This window comes from Oncorhynchus gorbuscha, linkage group LG14, assembly GCF_021184085.1.
Source record: "Oncorhynchus gorbuscha isolate QuinsamMale2020 ecotype Even-year linkage group LG14, OgorEven_v1.0, whole genome shotgun sequence".
Taxonomy (NCBI): domain Eukaryota; kingdom Metazoa; phylum Chordata; class Actinopteri; order Salmoniformes; family Salmonidae; genus Oncorhynchus; species Oncorhynchus gorbuscha.
Window position 1 is genome coordinate 10300530 of NC_060186.1, and position 21898 is coordinate 10322427.

General features: G+C 43.5%; 1 protein-coding gene across 2 annotated transcripts in view; it reads left to right on the forward strand.

The window, feature by feature from the left end:
• Nucleotides 1–1527: 1527 nt before the first annotated feature.
• The window catches only part of LOC123994411 (ras association domain-containing protein 8-like), a 32014-nt gene continuing 11643 nt past the window's right edge, over nucleotides 1528–21898 (forward strand). Inside the window, exons 1-2 of one of the 2 annotated variants that reach the window (XM_046296943.1) lie at nucleotides 1528–1769; nucleotides 19724–19913. In XM_046296943.1, coding sequence (XP_046152899.1) covers nucleotides 19802–19913 — 112 coding nt within the window. In that variant the 5' untranslated portion in view covers nucleotides 1528–1769; nucleotides 19724–19801. The remainder of the gene's footprint in view (nucleotides 1770–19723; nucleotides 19914–21898) is intronic. The other variant, XM_046296942.1, reaches the window with a different exon arrangement.

The following is a 21898-nucleotide window of genomic DNA, read 5'->3' on the forward strand; positions in this document are numbered from 1 at the left end:
AGTTTGTTTTATTCACTGCTTTAGCACACTCTGCCAACCCAGATGTCCTAGCCATGTCTGAATCCTGGCTTAGGAAGACCACCAAAAACCCTGAAATGTTCATCCCTAACTATAACATTTTCAGACAAGATAGATCTGCCAAAGGGGGCGAGTTAGCCTGCAGAGTTCTGTCTTACTATCCAGGTTTGTGCCCAAACAATTTGAGCTTCTACTTTTAAAAATCCACCTTTCCAGAAACAAGTCTCTCACCATTGCCACTTGCTATAGACCGCCTTCTGCCCCCAGCTGTGCTCTGGACACCATATGTGAATTTATTGCCCCCCATCTATCTTAATATATAATAATAATATATGCCATTTAGCAGACGCTTTTATCCAAAGCGACTTACAGTCATGTGTGCATACATTCTACGTATGGGTGGTCCCGGGGATCGAACCCACTACCCTGGCGTTACAAGCACCATGCTCTACCAACTGAGCTACAGAAGGACCATCTTCAGAGCTCGTGCTGTTAGGTGACCTAAACTGGGACATGCTTAACACCCCGGCCATCCAACAATCTAGGCTTGATGCCCTCAATCTCACATAAATTATCATTGAACCGGAACGAATTGCAAAAATCACTGAAGCTGGAGACTCTTACCTCCCTCACTAGCTTTAAGCACCAGCTGTCACAGCAGCTCACAGATCACTGCACCTGTACATAGCCCAGCTGTAAATAGCCTATCCAACTACCTCATTCCCGTACTGTTATTTTTTTTTCTTTTCTCCTTTGCACCCCAATATCTCTATTTGCACATTCATCTTCTGCACATCTATCACTCCAGTGTTTAACTGCTAAATTGTAATTATTTAGCCGCTATGGCCTATTTATTTCCTTACCTCCCTTATCTTACCTCATTTGCAAACACTGTATATATACTTTTTCTATTGTGTTATTGACTGTATGTTTGTTTATAGCATGTGTAACTCTGTGTTGTTGTTTGTGTCGAACTGCTTTGCTTTATCTTGGCCAGGTTGCAGTTGTAAATGAGAACTTGTTCTCAACTAGCCTACCTGGTTAAAAAATAAAAATAAAAAGTTCTACATGTGCATAACACATGTTGTAGGCATAATGTGCTTGATTAAAACAAAAAACTTACAAACCTTACTTATAGTTGACTAAATATAGCTTAATATTGTATTAGAGCGTTGGGCCAGTAACGAAAGGTTGCTAGATCGAATCCCTGAGCTGAAAATCTGTCGTTCTGCCCCTGAGCAAGGTGGTCACCCACTGTTCCCTAAGACGTGGATGTCAATTAAGGCAGCCCCACCCACCTCTCTGATTCAGAGGAGTTGGGCTAAATGCAGAAGACACATTTCAGTTGAAGACATTCAGTTGAACAACTGACAAGGTGTTCCCCTTTCCCTTTATAATGTTTTTATTATTTTATTATACGAGGAACCTTTATTGTGAAGGCTGAAGGAATTTACCCGGAAGGGATACATACTCCGCGGTCCCCTTACAGTTGCCAACATTACACAAAAAGGAGTTGGAATCAGATGTCCTACCACGGATTGCACAGTAAACACGCGTGGATATGCAGAGCGCAAACTTTAATTAGGTAGCCTATTTGCACAATATATAAACCTTTGGATTATGCAATAAAATAAGCCGCCGAGAACAATTATATATCACTGGATTGAATGTCTGAGGGAATTCAGAGTGGGACCAGAGAAAGCGGGGAGCTTCTCATACACTTTTAGCCGGAGGACTGCGGCTGGAAAGAGGTAAATGGTTTTGCAATAGGCGCAGCCAATACTTAACACTGTACTGCGAAGACCGCTCCTGATTCCAGCTCCCAGCGTTAAGAGCAAAAAAAGAGCCCACCATAACTCAAGTATTATGGTGCTTATAGCTGGAAATGTAAAACTACCTGTGGTACAGGCAATGCATTTTCATTCTCACTAAATTAATTCATCCATGTTATTTCTACCAAGAGAAATACACCCAGATACATTTTGTTTGGCCTCAAATATTAAGTTTGGGTTCCAAAAAAAAGAGTGATCATATAAAAAAAATACTGCCAGATGTGATTAGGGACATTTTCCCTAATTTAATAGCCTATGGATGTAGGGCCCCCTTGAGTAGGCTATGTGACCTAAACAAATCTCTGGACTATCTGGACTGGTTGCAGAGAGAATACCTTGCCAATTTGAATGTCAACAGAATTTGGATTAATAAGAAAAAGTGTGCACGTGTGTTGTCAGTACTGTAACTCGCTTCAACTTGTCAACAGGATCTGAAAATGACTACAAATATATGTTAAACATTGGTGAGCAATTCCTTAATACATGTATCCAACAACTAGACATACTGTGTAATGCTCCATCCCATGTGAAAGTTGTGTGACACAAGGGGCTGGATTCAATCAAACCTGTCATCATGTTCATGCACTAGGCTTTTTTCAATGACTGTACTGTGCCATAACTGGAAGCATCTGTGTTGAAAATAATCTACAGTGCCTTCACAAAGTATTCACACCCCCTTGACATGTCCACATTTTGTTGTGACAGCCTGAATTTAAAATGGATTAATTTGAGATTGTGTGTCACTGGCCTATGTGCAATACCCCATAATGTCAGGGGAATTATGTTTTTAGAAATTAAAAAATGAAAAGCTGAAATGTCTTGAGTCAGCAGTAAAAATGTGTTGCGTGGACTCACTGTGTGTGATAATAGTGGTTATCATGATTTTTGAATGATTACCTCACCTCTGTACCCCACACATACAATTATTTGTAAGAACCCTCAGTTGAGCAGTGAATTTCAAACATAGATTCAACCACAAAGAACAGGGAGGTTTTCCCAATGCCTCACAAAGATCACGTAATGGTAGAGGGGTAATAATAAAAAAGCAAACATTAAATATCCCTTTGATCATGGTGAAGTTTTTGTAAACTTTTTGGATGGTGTATCAATACACCCAGTCACTACAAAGATGCAGGTGTCCTTCCTAACTCAGCTGCTGGAGAGGAAGGAAACGCTGAGGCCTGTGATAGAAAACTGAGGATGGTTCAACATTACTCCACAATATTAATCTAAATGACAGAGTGGACAAAAGGAAGCCTCTACAGAATACAAATATTCAAAAACATGCATCCTGTTTGCAATAAAGTACTAAAGCAAAACTGCAAAAAATGTGGAAAATAACTTAACTTTATGTCCTGAATAGAAAGTGTTATGTTCTGGGCAAATCCAACACATCAGGGAGTACCACTCTTCATATTTTCAAGCATGGTGTTGGCTGCATCATGTTATGGGTATGATTGTCATCGGCAAGGAATAGGGAGTCTTTTAGGATATAAAAATAAATAATGGAATAGAGCTAAGCTCAACCAGGTTTTCCTCTAGGATTTTGCATAAGTCTGCTTTCCACCAGACACTGTGGGACAAATTCACGCATCAGCAGGACAATAACCTAAAACACAAAGCCAAATATACACTGGTTGTTTACTAAGATGACATTGAATGTTCCTACGTAGCCTAGTTACAGATTTGACATAAATCGTCTTGAATGTCTATGGGAAGACTTGAAAATTGCTGTCTAGCAATGATCAACAACCAACTTGACAGAACTTGAAGAATATTGTACAATTGAGGTTTGCAAAGCTCTTAGAGAAAGACTAAATTGTAATCGCTGCCAAAGGTGATTCTACAAAGTATTGACTCTGCTGTGAATACTTACATAAATGTTTTATTTCATTTTCAATACATTTGCAAAAATGTCTAAAAACATGTTTTCACTTTGTCATTCTGGGGTATTGTGTGTAGATGGGTGAAAAAACAACCATTTAATACATTTTGAACTCTGTAACACAACAAAATGTGGAATAAGTCAAGGGGTGTGAATACTTTCTGGAGGCACTGTAGATGCCTTTCTGTCTTTGACCCCTAATATTCTGAACCTATTTTATTGATCTATTGATTCTTTCGATTCTTATTTACAATGACTGCCTACCTCAGACGACACTGGGCCAATTGACTCAGGGGTGTGCATACTCATGTAAATGAGATATTCCTGTATTTCCTTTTCAATTAATTTGCAAACATAATAGTGTAAAAGAAGGTGAGGGGGAAAATCTATTTAATCCATTTTAAATTCAGGCTGTATCACATCAAAGTGTGGAATAAGTCAATTGGTATGAATACTTCTGAAGGCACCTATTTTATGTGACAGTGGTGAAAAAACACAAGCATAAGTGCTTGTTTGAATTGAACCTTCCGTCTCATTTATTTGTTTGATGTGGCAGTTATGTTTTCTGCTGACTGTTTATCTAACAAGTTGGAGTCTGTCCCTATTGAGCTTCTTGCCAAGGACATTTAGAGTAGCTGTCACGCCTTGGTCATTGTATTTTGTGTTTTCGTTATATATTTGGTCAGGCCAGGGTGTGACATGAGTTTATATGTATTTATTTTTTGTAGTTATTGGGATTACGGCTGAGTAGGGGTGTTGCATAGGCTTGGCTGCCTGAGGTGGTTCTCAATCAGAGACAGGTGATTCTCGTTGTCTCTGATTGGGAACTGTATTTAGGTAGCCTGGGTTTCACTTTGTATTTCGTGGGTGATTGTTCCTGTCTCTGTGTAGTTTCACCAGATAGGCTGTAATTAGGTTTTCACGTTCCGTTTGTTGTTTTTGTATTTGTATATTTATTTCATGTATCGCTTTTTTCATTGAAGTCATGAGTAACCACCCTCTGCATTTCGGTCCGACTCTCTTTCTACAAATGAAGAACGCCGTTACAGAATCACCCACCACACACGGACCGAGCAGCGTGTTAACAGGCAGCGACAGCATGAGCAGCGAAGGGAGGACGTTATGGACAGCAGAAGTATGGAGTATACTACATGGGAAGAAATAGACAGGTGGGCGGTCGACCCAGAGAGAGTACCGGCACCTGCCTGGGATTCGCTGGAGCAGTGCGAAGAGGGCTATAGGAGAATGGAGTCGACGAGAAAACACGGCAGCGACAGCATGAGCAGCGAAAGGAGGATGAATTATTCGGAGAAGGGACATGGGAAGACGTGTTGGATGGCAAAGGTTGTTACACTTGGGAGGAGATACTGGCCGGAAGAGATCGCCTCCCATGGGAACAGGTGGAGGCACTTAGGAGAGCAGAGGCAGCGGGAGACAGGAGCCGACGATACGAGGGAACACGGTTGGCAAGGAAGCCCGAAAAGCAGCCCCAAAAAAATATTGGGGGGGGGGGGGCTTACAGGGAGTATGGCTATGCCAGGTAGGAGACCTGCGCAAACTCCCTGTGCTTGCCGGGGGGCTAGAGAGACCGGGCAGGCACCGTGTTATGCTATGGAGCGCACAGTGTTTCCAGTGCGGGTGCATAGCCCGGTGCAGTTCATACCAGCCCTTCGTATTGGCCGGGCTAGAGTGGGCATCGAGCCAGGTAAGGTTGGGCAGGCTCGGTGCTCAAGAGCTCCAGTGCGCCTGCACGGTCCGGTCTATCCAGAGCCAACTCTCCTTGTTTGTCGTGAGGAGCCAAGGAGGAGACCAGAACCAGAGCCGGTGTTAGAGGTGAGCGAAGCAGAGACTGTGAAGGAGTTAATGGGGAAAGTGGAGGAGAGAGTAATGAGGGAGTTGCTAGTATGGTGCTATAGGTACGATATTCGTCCGACGGAGCGTGTCGGGGATTTAATGGCACCTGGGTCAGTGCACCATACTCGTCCTGAGGTGCGTGTTAGTCGGCTGGTGAAAAATGTGCCAGCCTCACGCACTAGGCCTCCTGTGTACCTACCTAGCCTTGCACGTCCTGTGCCAGTCCTGCTCTCAGGCTCTCCAGTACACCTTCACGGTCCAGTCCATCCTGTGCCACCTTCACACACCAGTCCTCCGGTAGCAGCTCCCCGCACCAGGCTTCCTGTGCGTGTCCTCGATCCTGTAGCACCAGTTCCAGCACCACGCACCAGGCCGTCAGTGCGCCTCACCTGTTCAGCACAGCCAGAGCCTTCCTTCCCTCCTGCGCTGTCGGAGTCTTCCGCCTGTTCAGTGCTATCAGAGCCTTCCTCCTCTACATCGCTGCTGGAGTCTCCTGTCTGTTCAGCGCCACCAGAGCCTTCCTTCCCTCCTGCGCTGTCGGAGTCTCCCGCCTGTTCTGCGCAATCAGAGCCTTCCTCTACAGTGCTGCTGGAGTCTCCTGTCTGTTCAGCTCTATCAGAGCCTTCCTTCCCTCCTGCACTGTCAGAGTCTCCCGCCTGTTCAGCGCTATCAGAGCCTTCCTCCTCTACAGCGCTGCCGGAGCCTCCTGCCTGTTCGAAGCAGCCAGAGCTGTCAGTCTGCATGAAGCAGCCAGAGCTGTCAGTCTGCAAAGAGCTGCCAGTCTGCAAGGAGCTGCCAGTCTGCAAGGAGCTGCCAGTCTGCAAGGAGCTGCCAGTCTGCAGGGTGCTGTCAGCCTGCATGGAGCAGTCAGAGCTGTCAGCCTGCATGGAGCAGTCAGAGCTGTCAGTCTGTATGAAGCAGCCAGAGCTGTCAGTCTGTATGAAGCAGCCAGAGCTGTCAGTCTGTATGAAGCAGCCAGAGCTGTCAGTCTGCATGAAGCAGCCAGAGCTGTCAGTCTGTATGAAGCAGCCAGAGCTGCCAGTCTGCAAGGAGCTGTCAGTCTGCAAGGAGCTGCCAGTCTGCATAGAACAGCTAGATCCGCCAGTCAGCCATGATCTTCTAGATCTGCCAGTCAACCAGTCTCTTCCAGATCTGCCAGTCAACCAGTCTCTTCCAGATCTGCCAGTCAACCAGTCTCTTCCAGATCTGCCAGTCAACCAGTCTCTTCCAGATCTGCCAGTCAACCAGAATCTTCCAGATCTGCTAGTCAACCAGAATCTTCCAGATCCGCCAGCCAGCCAGGATCTACCGGAGCCGGATACCTACCTGAGCTTCATCTCAGTACTCGGCTTCCTCTCAGTACTGGGCTGCCCCTCAGTTCCGGGCTGCCCCTCAGTCATGAGCTGCTCCTCAGTTCAGTGGGGTTCTGGGTGAGGACTATTAGGCCATGGTCGGCGGCGAGGGTGGACTATCCCAGGATGCGAAGGTGAGGAACTAGGACGTTAATGGAGTGGGGTCCACGTCCCGAGCCGGAACCGCCACCATGGACAGACGCCCACCTGGACCCTCCCTATGGTTTTGGGGTGCGTCCGGGAGTCCGCACCTTGGGGGGGGGGGGTTCTGTCACGCCTTGGTCATTGTATTTTGTGTTTTCGTTATATATTTGGTCAGGCCAGGGTGTGAAATGGGTTTGTATGTTGTGGTTCGTATTGGGGTTTTTGTAGTTATTGGGATTACGGCTGAGTAGGAGTGTTGCATAGGCTTGGCTGCCTGAGGCAGTTCTCAATCAGAGTCAGGTGATTCTCGTTGTCTCTGATTGGGAACCGTATTTAGGTAGCCTGGGTTTCACTTTGTATTTCGTGGGTGATTGTTCCTGTCTCTGTGTAGTTTCACCAGATAGGCTGTAATTAGGTTTCACGTTCCGTTTGTTGTTTTTGTATTTGTATAGTTATTTCATGTATCGCTTTTTTCATTAAAGTCATGAGTAACCACCACTCTGCATTTCGGTCCGACTCTCTTTCTACAAACGAAGAACGCCGTTACAGTAGCACTTTATTACATGGTACATAAGTTACCAGGTATTTACTGAAAAGTTACAGGGTACCATGGTAATCACACAATGCAATAACCAATTAATTGTTTGTTTCTTTGGAATTCATTTGAACAGGTAACACTAGGCACCATTAGATACCATGCCATGTTGTTACCAGTTATTTACCAAAAAGTACACATTGTTACTACATATATACATACCGGTAATTTCCTATTAAAGCAGTGGAAATAGAACTACAAGTTGTAAAAGGGACAGAAGAAGTTTCAGAAAAGGCAAACACTCACATCTTTTCAAATTGTTGCTGTTTGCTCTTACGATATAAAACAGTCCACAGGGCCTGCTGATGAGTAGCACAGTGATCTAAGGCTCTGCATCACACTGCTAGCTGTGCCACAAGAGATTCTGGGTTCGAGTCCAGGCTCTGTCGCAGACGGCTGCGACCGGCAGCCCCATGCACACAATTGGTCCAGGGTGGTTCAGATTAGAGGAGGGTTTGCCCGGCAGGGATGTCCTCGTCCCACCGCACACTAGCGACTCCTGTGGCGGGCCAGGCGCAGTGCATGCTGACACGGTCGCCAGATGCACGGTGTTTCCTCCGACACATTGGTACGGCTGGCTTCCGGGTTATGTGGGCACTGTGTCAAGAAGCAGTGAGGCTTGGTTGGGTTGTGTTTCAGAGGAAGCACGGCTCTCGACATTTGCCTCTCCTGAGTCCGTATGGGAGTTGCAGCGATGAGACGACTGGAACTACCAATTGGATATCACGAAATTAAGGAGAAAAATTAGTAAAAGTTAATCAAATAAAAAATTTAAAAAATGTCATAAAATACTCCAATATATTTTGGTTTGGTTATTTTGCCCTTCAAGTGAACAACCAGCTACTGGATGATTTACATGGTATGACAATGTGTAATCAAACACAGACAATCCACTGAACTCAAGCAGACTACTGTACGTACCAACACGTGTTTGTACTGTCACTGACAAACTTCCATGCACTTTTCTCCTCACATCAATACACTGTCTGTGTATGGGGCTGTGTTAGTCGTGAATTTACATTGTGTAATGGTCCAAAGCTCTTTTAGGATTGGTGCTAATCTGCACAGCCGGTGAACAACACAAACACAGGTTTTATGGAATCCCTGTTAATGGTGACACCTGATGAGTGGCATCACAGGAAATGAGGCACTGTTTGTGTTATACAGGTGGATTTGCTGAATGTTATCAGCAGTGATTAAATATTCCAGTTTGCCATTAAAATACTGGGAAGAGGTGAATGGAGGCATACAGTACTGCTGGAATGAAACAACACTAGAAAACGTCCTTTGCTAAACCTAAAAGAGCAGACCAGCTTTGGGGATGAAGTACTTTTTATACTGTCTTTTAGCTAAAACAAATTTTAATTATATATAATTAATTTGAGGGATTACTAGGGTTGTACAGTGGGTGGGGCAGAAACTGTTGTTTTCAGGCAGCTTCAGACATCAAGAGAGACCAGTATTTACTCCCCTGCACTGTAGGCCTCCTCTTCCCCCTGTGGGGAGACTGAGCATGTTTCTCCAGAGTCGTGGATCTTATTTCATTGCTAGAGTATATACACTGGGCTGTAATTACAGGTGGCCTACCAGGACCCACAGTTGGAATTAAAGTTCATCCTTGAAATAAACCAAAGAAATGAGGACTACTTTTTAACCACATACATGGAAAATGTGACAAAAACACATTTACTTGAAGTACAGTGCAGATGCAAAGTTTGCTAACAGACTGACTGTCTGTGCTGTCTGTCTGTGCTGTCTGTCTGTGCCGTCATTCTGTTACCAAACATGGCATCTGCACTGTTCTTCAAGTAAATGTGTTTTTGTCAAATGTTCCATGGAAATTGTTAAAAGTAGTCCTTGTGCATAGAATTGTATGTTTTGTTTAACTTTGCAATCATTGGCTTTTGTTTGGCATACATTTTAAAGTGAAAATTGCACATGGGCTAAAACTCTACTCTGTCGAGCATAGCTGGGGGGGTTTTGGAAGGTTGCACATGTTTAGGGCTCATTGTTTTTGGATGAAACTATTTATTTTTAAAGGTAGATTTAAGTAGATTTAACAAGTGACATCAATAAGGGATCATAGCTTTCACCTGTATTCACCTGGTCAGTCTATGTAATGGAAAGAGCAGGTGTTCCTAATGTTTTGTACATTCCATTAACTATTGAGCGCCTTGTTATACCAGTTACTGAAAGGACTATTGAGAACCCAGATGAACTTGTGAAAACACATGACAGATTGCACGCTGTGGCTTGTTTACTACTACTTGGCTTTCTCTGTCTCTGTTGTTAACCCTGTAAGAGGAGCTTATGTTATCAGCTTATTGCTCTCCCCAAGCTGCTTACGTTCAACCTTTTGAGTCTCCACATTTTCTCACTAGGAGCGATGCTGTGGAAGATGATTAGGTGCGTCATCCTGAGTGATGGGAGTTTAAGCATGTGACCAACAGATTGAGCAGATTTAGCCATGTGTCTTAGTTCACTATTCGTTAAGTTTGGCCTTAGAACTGGAAAAGGCGGCTGTGCATTTATAAAAAAAACTTTTATGAACCAAACATGCAGATTCAAACATCTATTTTGTTTTTACGCTGGTATTGTCATCAGTAGTGGAAGATATGGGTTTGATAATGTCTGCCGACTACAGTAGACCACCAGACTGTTGTAGAAGTAGCAGCATCAGTTGAAGGCACATTTTGTGTTTTAATTTGAAGATACTTCATATCGTGTCCTGTTGAACTACCTCTGGCCTCCTGAAATTTGAGATTCATTCGAAGCTTTCCCTTCAATTACTCAATGAGGCACTAATCCTGCAACCCCCCTTCAGAGCAGACTAAGTTAGATCTTGACAGCCACACTTGGTCATGTGGGACTCTACCATGTGTCTCTTCTTTTGTACTGAACCCTTCCAAAACACAAGGTTCTAAGCATGTACTGAACCCTTCCAAAACACAAGGTTCTAAGCATGTGCTTTGGTTATAATTTGAGGCAAATCTTCCATTATTCAGGTAAAGTCATCTAGTAAATCTGGCCAAGCAAGACTAGCCAGTACCACCCTGTCAGTCCAACTACGCAACACTTGAGTGAGCTCATTTGCGCATCCTGTGACCTTTCAAGAAAAGGCCTACTAGGAAAGGTCATTTATTTTTGGAACTCTTAAAGCCTATGTAATGGAATTGATTTGAAAGTTAATCTTGTCCAACTATAGATTAACAGCCAAGTGCTAGAATTTTTCTAGGAGCAGCATTTGCTCAGTCATTTCCAGCACTGAATGAGATCAAGAAATAGATTCTCGCTGTGCCCAGTGAGTCACCACAACGGCGCAGTAAATTATTGCCTCATTAACCTCACTCTGTGAATTTAAATGAACTTCTCTGAACTGAGTGTAAGGCTACCAATCTACCAGTAATAATAATAACCCCTGATTCTAACAAAACTGACATCTCTCTGTATGGCAAAGTGCATATACTTTTTTTTCTCCTCTCACTATGAATTCTTGCCTGCCTTCATTATAAACTGAACCTCTTTAAACTCTGATGACAGTGAGGCATTTGGAAATACTGATCAGACTGGCTGATTCGGTCCAAAGGAGCTGAATTCCTTTCTCCCTTCCTCCATCGGTCTTAAAGGGCACCAGAGAGACCAAAACTGTCTGTTTGTTGACTGACTAAGCTGAAGCTCCATGTTTATATAAGTAAAAACAAAATTCACTGCTGGAAAGGTAATTCTAGTCTTAAGTTTCAGGTATTGTGAGTAAGAAATGTCAGTCACGTGTTGTAACAAGTGTTGAAAACACCCAGTTTGAGACATTTTGGGAAATCTTTGTGATATAATTCCAGGCAAGACCATCTTAGGAACTCCTCTGCAGAGAGTGGGACAAGACTGTGGTCCTCGTGCTGAGGGGCTTACCTGTGCAAATCTCACCTGTTAAATATGGCATGTCTTGTGAAGAATGCAATGGTTGGGGATGGAGATATTGGACAAATGACTGATGTTGCCGACTGCCAATCAGCAATACTATCCATTTTATTTCCAGTACAGCACCCTAACATCAATTGCCTGTTTAGGCCTTCTTCTCGCTATGGTGGAATGAGTCAGGCATTTTACACGTTTCAATTCCAAACCATCTTTGCTTCAAAATGAAATATCACTTTATCCAAGGGATATGTTGAGGTAAAATCTTGACATTTCCAGTTTTTCACACTTGAAAGACTAGCCGCCCACTTTGACATTTCTATTAGCTGTTTCAAAGGACAGAGTTCCCTTTGCTTGGTTTCTGAAGCATGAAGGCATTGTCACCATACCAACAATTAGTATAAAATACAGGCAAAAAATGTCAGCACAATTAGGCTGATAAACTCTCTGCAATGGAGAGCTTGTAAATCTAGAATCCTGAGTTGCTACAGCCATTTGTGGACTTCTAAATGAAAGATATACAGTGCCTTCAGAAAGTATTCACACCCTTTGACTTTTTACACATTTTGTTGTGTTACAGCCTGAATTGAACATTTATTCAATTTAGATTTTGTGTCACTGGCCTACATAATGGTAAAGTTATTAATTACACTTTGGATGGTGCATAAATACACCCAGTCACTACAAAGATACAGGTTTCCTTTCTAACTCAGTTGCTGGAGAGGAAGGAAACCGCTCAGAGATTTCACCATGAGGGCAATGGTTTCTTTAATACAGCTACAGAGTTTAATGAGTGTGATCAGAAAACACTGAGGATGGATCAAAACATTGTAGTTACTCTGCAGTTAGTAGTGGTGTGTGGGTAAAACATTTTTTTTAACCTTTTATTAAACTAGGCAAGTCAGTAAAGAACACATTTTAATTTTCAATGATGGCCTAGGAACAGTGGGTTATCTGCCTTGTTCAGGGGAAGAACAACAGATTTTTACCTTGTCAGCTCGGGGATATGATCTTGCAACCTTACGGTTACTAGTCCAATGCTCTAACCACTAGGCTACCTGCTGCCCCAAATCACTGGGGAAGCCAATAATTGCGTTGTTTGCTTTTAAATCTGTTCGGCCTATATCAGGTCGCAAAAGGCATATGAACTAAAGCCCAGACAATAAGAAGACACGGGTAGAATAAATGAAAGCTCACCTTCGCTTCATCATAAAACCGGGGCGCAACCTCTGTCTGGTGAAGTCCACAAAGCATATGGCATATAAAAAACAGTTGCATGGTCAAGCAAGTTGTTTCCGAAAATTTCAGACTACTTAACAGCTATTGATTTAGAACTATGGAGAGTTACCGCAAGTTACAAAGAAAACAGGAGCTGCCTCCACTATTCCAGCACCATTTCAACTTCAACATCATCAAATCAGCTCTGCTTAGTCTAATACAGTGACAACTAAAAGATACTAAAAACTATTTAGTCCAATCAACATAAGATAAATATGTGGTTGTCCATGGTTCAGATTTTTTTGTGTGCAAGCATGCAAGTAGAAAAACATGACTCGCCCTACTTGTAGAGAAACACCAATGCCATCCCGTCTATGGCTCTGTCATACAGTACATGCTTTTATTTTTTGTTGTCCTAGGCTACCTTGCTAAAATGCTTGCTCGCTAGACTAACTTCCTTTCATGGGCAATGTTAGCTTGTTAACATTAGCCTTCTCCATCTAGTTTCATATTGAACTTCCATCCTCTCAGTCCAGGGGCACAATGTATACATTTATGGTTGGATCAGAATCGCCATTATAATCACTGGCCAGTATGGAGAATTAAGTAAAACCACAAGTCCAAATTCCTACCTCCATCCATGGCTAATTTAGGAAAATAACGCAAGATGCAACAATTAAAGTTGTTTCTGTCAATGATTAATTTCTCTCGACGTGATACTCTTCTCACATAGAACCATTTCCCACCCTCTGTGGAAAAGGTTCTATGTGTAACCCAAAAGGGTTCTACCTGGAACAAACATGGTTATACCTGGACCCAAAAGGAGTTCTTCAAAGGGTTCTCCTACATATATACAGTGGGGAGAATAAGTATTTGATACACTGCCGATTTTGCAGGTTTTCCTACTTACAAAGCATGTAGAAGTCTGTAATGATTATCATAGGTACACTTCAACTGTGAGAGATTGAATCTAAAACAAAAATCCAGAAAATCACATTGTATGATTTTTAAGTAATTAATTTGCATTTTATTGCATGACATAAGTATTTGATACATCAGAAAAGCAGAACTTAATATTTGGTACAGAAACCTTTGTTTTCAATTACAGAGATCATATGTTTCCTGTAGTTCTTGACCAGGTTTGCACACACTGCAGCAGGGATGTTGGCCCACTCCTCCATACAGACCTTCTCCAGATCCTTCAGGTTTCGGGGCTGTAGCTGGGCACTACGGACTTTCAGCTCCCTCCAATGATTTTCTATTGGGTTCAGGTCTGGAGACTGGCTAGGCCACTCCAGGACCTTGATATGCTTCTTACTTAGCCACTCCTTAGCCCTGACTGTGTGTTTCGGGTCGTTGTCATGCTGGAAGACCCAGCAACGACCCATCTTCAATGCTCTTACTTAGGGAAAGGAGGTTGTTGTCCAAGATCTCACGACACATGGCCCCATCCATCCTCCCCTCAATACGGTACAGTCGTCCTGTCCCCTTTGCAGAAAAGCATCCCCAAAGAATGATGTTTCCACCTCCATGCTTCACGGGTGGGATGGTGTTCTTGGGGTTGTACTCATCCTTCTTCTTCCTCCAAACATGGCGAGTGGAGTTTAGACCAAAAAGCTCTATTTTTGTCTCATCAGACCACATGACTTTCTCCCATTCCTCCTCTGGATCATCCAGATGGTCATTGACAAACTTCAGACGGACCTGGACATGCCCTGGCTTGAGCAGGGGGACCTTGCGTGCGCTGCAGGATTTTAATCCATGACGGCGTAGTGCGTTACTAATGGTTTTCTTTGAGACTGTGGTCCCAGCTCTCTTCAGGTCATTGACCAGGTCCTGCCGTGTAGTTCTGGGCTGATCCTTCACCTTCCTCATGATCATTGATGCCCCACAAGGTGGGATCTTGCATGGAGCCCCAGACTGAGGGTGATTGACCGTCATCTTGAACTTCTTCCATTTTCTAATAATTGCGCCAACAGTTGTTGCCTTCTCACCAAGCTGCTTGCCTATTGTCCTGTAGCCCATCCCAGCCTTGTGCATGTCTACAATTTTAACCCTGATGTCCTTACACAGCTCTCTGGTATTGGCCATTGTGGAGAGGTTGGAGTCTGTTTTATTGAGTGTGTGGACAGGTGTCTTTTATACAGGTAACGAGTTCAAACATGTGCAGTTAATACAGGTAATGAGTGGAGAACAGGAGGGCTTCTTAAAGAAAAACTACCAGGTCTGTGAGAGCCAGAATTCTTACTGGTTGGTAGGTGATCAAATACTTATGTCATGCAATAAAATGAAAAGTAATTACTTAAAAATCATACAATGTGATTTTCTGGATTCTTGTTTTAGATTCAGTCTCTCACAGTTGAAGTGTACCTATGATTAATAAAATTGACCTCTACATGCTTTGTAAGTTGGAAATCCTGCAAAATCGGCAGTGTATCAAATGCTTGTTCTCCCCACTGTATATGTTTTCTCCTACATATACCTGGACTCAAAAGTGGTTCTTCAAAGGGGACAGCCGAAGAACCCTTTTTTTGGTTCTAGATAGCACCTTTTTTTTCTAAGAGTGTGGGCGTGAAGTCAAATCCAAACTGGCTGCCCTTCACACTTTTTTTTGGTGCGCCAGGACCATTTCATATTTGAGCTCACTTAGTTTAGCTCAACGCTAATTGGCTATTATTTTATTCTTTTTTTCTATCAAGGGGGCCAAATGCTCCCAGGCTTCCCTTGCATTCAACACTATGGGCAACAACAATGTCATACTAATTTTGACCAGACAGATTGCCTACACATGTAGAGGGGTGCTGTTTCGCTTGCTCTGATCTTTTCTCTGGTGAGATACATTCAGCCTCTTGCGAATTGTAGGAAATGTATAAAATATAGAGAGACAAATATACATCATTTTATGTTCTTTTCTAGGTACATTTTTGGGGTAATCCTGCCTTCCCTTGGCATCCATGAATACATGCCACTGTCCACAATACTAACTTAATTGACATTGAAAAGAAGGAAATATTCCAAAACATGCATCCTGTTTGGAAAAAAAGGCATTACATTTATACTGCAATTAACGATTTGTCCTGAATACAAAGTGTTATGTTTGGGGCAAATCCAATACAACACATTAAGGAGTACCACTCTCTATATTTTCAAGCATAGTGGTGACTGCATCATGTTATGGGTTGCTTGTAATCGTTAAGGACAGGTGGTCAGTCCTTGCATCCTTAACTCTATGAATTTGAGAGTGGTTACATTTGTCCAGGCCCATCCCTCAGCTTTTTACCAAAACCGAGGTGGTGTGTCACTTTGTTTCAACTGCGAATTCCAGCTTTAAGTGGGCTCTGTTTGGCCCCCTTAAAAAAAATACTCGCACCAAGACCCCAGCCCAGGCATCATTAACATGGCTTCTGTTTTTGTCTGTTGCTGTGGCTGTGTTTTCGTCTATGATTCTGCAAATGTGTCTGTGATGTAGGCCAGAGTCAGTGTGTGTGATGAGTATGTAACTGTGATGGTCATCAATTGCTGACGTGGGGTAAAAATGCTGAATGATGTCATTGTGTTCAATGTCATCCACTGCACCACTTTTCCTCTCCTGTATTGTTTAAAAAAAAAAAAATATCACCCAGACAAAACCTGCACTGAGGAACTCTTACCTCTAGCTTTGATAGAGTTTTTATGCTTATCCACAGTCTAGTCCACTCCACTCTGACCATATTGTAGAAAAAATGTGAAGTGACAGAAAAACATGGATTATTTCCTAATTGCCAGTGAATGTTTGTTCTTTCCCAGGGCTGAGCCAACCAATCCGGTCAGTGTTGTTGGGGCCTTACAAATCTAGGGGCCAGTTGCCATGGCGAGATATTGTTTTCATCCAGTCATGCCAGAACTGCCCATGTGGGCGGTCCCCTCGTCAGCATGCTTCTTTGTTTGTGTACCACTTGTTAGAACATCCAACCTCCTCTGTGAACAAATCATTGGACCCTTTAAAGTTCTCTCCGTTGTGCATTGGTCTATCACTCAGGTTCATCTTTGGTTTTACCAGTGGAAAATCTGGATCAATATGTGTATTTTATCAACTGTACTTTCAATGGATTAGTATTTGGATTTCCTATTTACTAAAGAAATAACTCCACTTAATAACAGGCAACATCATGATATCAAAGAGCAATTTATTATGTAGCTCAACCACACCAACTTCTATTCTCACATTTTCTCTCCTGCGAAGCTTTACAAAACAGCCAACCTTTTGTGAGCTTACTGTGCAGTAGAGTCCTTCCCCTCCCCCTGCCTTTGAGGCATGGAGAGAATGCAGGTTGAATAGAGGGCCAGGCTAAAGGGAACCCTAAGTTTAGCTCCAGGTTTTCAGTAGAGGCCAGGCCAGACGGCCACCCTTCTTGGGTAAACTGTAGATACTGTAGCCCCTCAGCTGTCAGGGAAAGCAGGCTTCAGCCATGTGCTCAGACCCTGAGCAGCGATCCACCATAGACCAAGGAGACCTGCCATCTTTTGGTCATCGTGCTTCACAATCTCTTGCCTAAACTGGCCCCATGATTTAGTTAGTCAATGTAGGTCTGTACAGAAGAAAAGTCCAGATTTCCCACTACTGACTGAAAGTGAATTTGGTACCACGAGAATTGAGGTATTAAGGAAAACACACTATCAAATGTTTTATGCATGTAGGTATACTAATTTGTCTGTGAAGCATTCAAACACTGCAAGTAGGCTAAATGACGCTCAAGGGCTCAAGTTTCTCCACTGCCTATTCTGAGGCTGTGCTTGCATCTGGTTGCCTAATGCCCAGCACTAAGTGATAATCTTACGATGGAGGGGCGAATGACTTCAGCACAAATATTCTCATAATTTGTCCATACCATGTCCTGTTGGTAATTAGAAACACACAATATTGTGTGTGTATGTGGTCTTTGTTAGTTCAACACGGGTCAAAACTATGATGGAGTGTCAATTGGCATTAAGACAGTAACAGTAGTACTGTGTTTGATTAGCAATGTTGTGTCATCCATTACAGCGTATTTTCCAAATGTCCCCCAACATGCCCCCCCCCCTTCCCCACCAATATGTACACCACAATTTTGCGCTTGTGAAGTAATGACATCCTTCATCCTTAGTAGTCAAACTTCTTTTTCCATCAAGGCTCTCAGTCGAAGAAGGGTGGTTTCAGTTCAACTTAACATGTGACAGATGTTGAATAGAGGATGGAGAGAGCATCTCACAGGGAGCTCCTCAGTCTGACACCCAGCCCCTGCCTTCAGAGGTCCTGTGGTCAAGATTCTATACCCCAATCCACATTTCTCAGTATTTCACAAAGGGTATTTTTTTATGATCTTATCAAATGCTTGAGGAATGGAATTTATTAGATTGGAAAACCACCAAACCTCTATATTGTATCATATAATCCCATACACCTCTGCCACCCAAAATATAATTTCCATGTGAACATTTAACACCTGGTAGTTGCACCTCTCTCTCCTACCCTTGTGCTGTGTGCAGCATGGGAATGGCCCTATTAACAGCCAGTTACCAGGTGGCTCTGGCCTGGGGATTCTGCAATAATTGTCTACAGGGAGTCCAAAGGCCTGTATATGTAGCATGGTGCCCCTGAATGGCTAGCTCAGTCAGGGAAGGCCTCAGTAACCAGAGGCGTCTCGGAGGGATACCCGCGGCAGGATGTTGTCGAACCAGAGGGAACGTGACAGGGAATTGTTGTGAGGCTGGCAGCAAGTGTGATGAAGATGCTTAAAGAGGCAAGGGAGCTGTTCCCGCCTCACGTGTCATTAGTGAGTTAAGGATCAGAAAGTAGATAATGGGACGAAACGGGAAAACGTAAGGCCGTTCCGAGAGAGGGATAAGAAATGACGCTTAAACTCCGGGCATCTGTGTTTTCCCTGGCCCGGGAGGCTGGTGGTTCAGAGCTGCACTGTTGCATCTGCCTGATGCCTTGCCAGGTCTGTAATGATTGCCTTTCAGCTAAGGTGCTTGTGTCAGCAGTTTAAAGGGTTCCTCATGCAAGCGACCAGAGAAACTTTCCCGTAGGCATTACCAAATATAACCGCCATCGTCAGATAGGGCCTTCGAGACAGACCGACAGACACTGCATTAAACCCATTATTCCAATGATTAAATGTGTACCTCGAAACCAGAAACTGCAACTGAACTTCTGCTGAAGTTTCTTCGTCGTCCTTGGTAGTAGCTACAGAGGAATTCCTGAACTGGCTTTAAAGTGCATATAGTGCAGCAACAGATTCCTAATTGTTGAGACTGCGGTTTTGATTTCTCAGCTTTTTTTCTATCCATGTAACCCCCATCGGTTTGGAAATTCAATGCTCTGATTCTATGGGATTGGCTGGCTGCCAATATTGACTGTAGCACTAATGGGAGAGGAATATGACAAATAAATAAGACACTCAAACTTAGGTCCTGGGGCCCAACTCTGCGTGCAGGTTTAGTTTTTTTCCCCAGCACTACACAGCTGATTCAGTAACAACTCATCATCAAGCTTTGATTATTGGAATCAGCTGTGAAGTGCAAGTGTAAAAATTCAAATGTGCACCCAGGTGGAGGGGGCCCCAGGACCAAGATTGGGAAACCCTGCACCAGAGTAGGTTTGTTGTTGTGATTATTGGCACAGCTGCAATGTGGTCAAAGATACGAAGCGATGTTGAGTGGTTTAATTCACATCAATGAACTGGCATCTTCTTTGCTGTCTCATCTCAGTTGTAGTGATCAAGAAAGTTGCAATTTCCCAGAACCTCTGATTTGTACATTTTTAAACTTACTGAGCAAGATGGATAATTTAGCATTGTTTGTGAGTGTCTGTATTTCAGTGTTTGTGTGTGTTCATTTTGGAATACAGTGAACTCACAGAGCTATATACTGTAGTAAACCCAGCATTTGACAGTCTCTCTGTTCTATAGAATGCTGGAGAGATTCTGTGTAGCGCCCCCTTGTGTGGAGGAGGAATGACGACGCCCCTTCGATGAGAGCCATGGAGCTGAAAGTGTGGGTGGATGGAGTGCAGCGGATCGTATGTGGCGTCACAGAGCTCACCACATGCCAGGAGGTGGTCATCGCCCTGGCCCAGGCCATTGGTGAGTCAATCCATCCTGCAATATTGTCCAAAACTCAACAAAAAATATATAATTAAAGAGAGTTCAAGGGATAAATTGAAAATAAGATTAAACTAAAGTGAACTACTGTACCCCTTTTAATTAAGCCTTACCACACTTCCTGTGAGAATGGATCCTTTTGCAGGACACACATCCACAGAGCATGCAGCATATTTGACAGTCCGTTTCTGAGAGATGCTAAAGATGGTGGAGTGCACCAAGATAAGAGTTGACTGGGAGTGAACGGAGATTGTGAGAATCAAGATGCGAGATGACTGGGTGTTGATCACGAGAATGTGAGAATCAAGATTAGAGTTGACTGAGTGAACAGATATTGTGAGAATCAAGATGAACTGTGTTGGGATGATTCGTAGATGTCATTGAGATGCTCGCTGAGGAGAAGAGAGAACTACATGATGATTATTGTATTCCCATAATGATACCGCATTTATGTATGACAAGCTATTACCCCAGCCCACATGTAGAGGCAACAAAATAAGATTGAAAGAAGCTGTCTGTTCCCACCGCTTCTAGGGAGAAATAGCTGTAGAACCAGCATGGAGCCACTTTTAAAGGTTCACCTCTTTTGCATTATGGAGATGTATTGAACTGTCTGTGTGAGTATGGCTCAGCCCAACAATACCCTGCTTTCAGTTTATACTGTTTTCATTTCATACTACTGTCATTTCATTTCAAGAGCTGCAAAAACTGTACCCCTACAAATCAGCTGGGCTAGACAATCTGGACCCTCTCTTTCTAAAATTATCTGCCGCAATTATTGCAATGCCTATTACTAGCCTGTTCAACCTCTCTTTCGTATAGTCTGAGATCCCGAAAGATAGGAAAGCTGCCGTGGCCATCCCCCTCTTCAAAGAGGGAGACACTCTAGACCCAAACTGCTACAGACCTATATCTATCCTACCCTGCCTTTCTAAGGTCTTTGAAAGCCAAGTTAACAAACAGATCACCGACCATTTCGAATCCCACCTTACCTTCTCCGCAATGCAATGTGGTTTCCGAGCTGGTCATGGGTGCACCACAGCCACGCTCAAGGTTCTAAACGATATCATAACCATCATTGATAAAAGACAATACTGTGCTGCCGTCTTCATCGACCTGGCAAAGGCTTTTGACTCTCAATCACCGCATTCAGCAGACTCAACAGCCTTGGTTTCTCAAATGACTGCCTCTCCTGGTTCACCAACACTACTTATCAGATAGAGTTCAGTGTGTCAAATTAGAGGGCCTGTTGTCCGGACCTCTGGCAGTCTCTATAGGGGTGCCACAGGGTTCAATTCTCGGGCCGACTCTTTCCTCTGTATACATCAATGATGTCGCTCTTGCTGCTGGTGATTCTCTGATCCACCTCTACGCAGACGACACCATTCTGTATACTTCTGGCCCTTCTTTGGACACTGTGTTAAACCTCCAGACAGGTTTCAATGCCATACAACACTCCTTCTGTGGCCTCCAACTGCTCTTAAATGCAAATAAAACTAAATGCATGGTCTTCAACCGATCGCTGCCTGCACCCGCCCGCCTGTCTAGTATCACTACACTGGATGGTTCTGACTTAGAATAAATGGACAACTACAGATACCTAGTGTATGGTTAGACTGTATACTCTCCTTCCAGACTCACATTAAGCATCTCCAAAATGAAATCTAGAATCGGTTTCCTATTTCGCAATAAAGCATCCTTCACTCATGCTGTCAAACATACCCTCGTAAAACTGACTATCCTACCGATCCTTGGCTTCGGCGATGTCATTTACAAAATAGCTTCCAACACTCTACTCAGCAAATTGGATGTAATCTATCACAGTGCCATCCGTTTAGTCACCAAAGCCCCATGTACTACCCACCACTGCGACCTGTACGCTCTCGTTGGTTGGCCCTTGCTTCATATTCATTGTTAAACCGCTGGCTCCAGGTCATCTATAAGTCCTTGCTAGGTAAGGCCCCGCC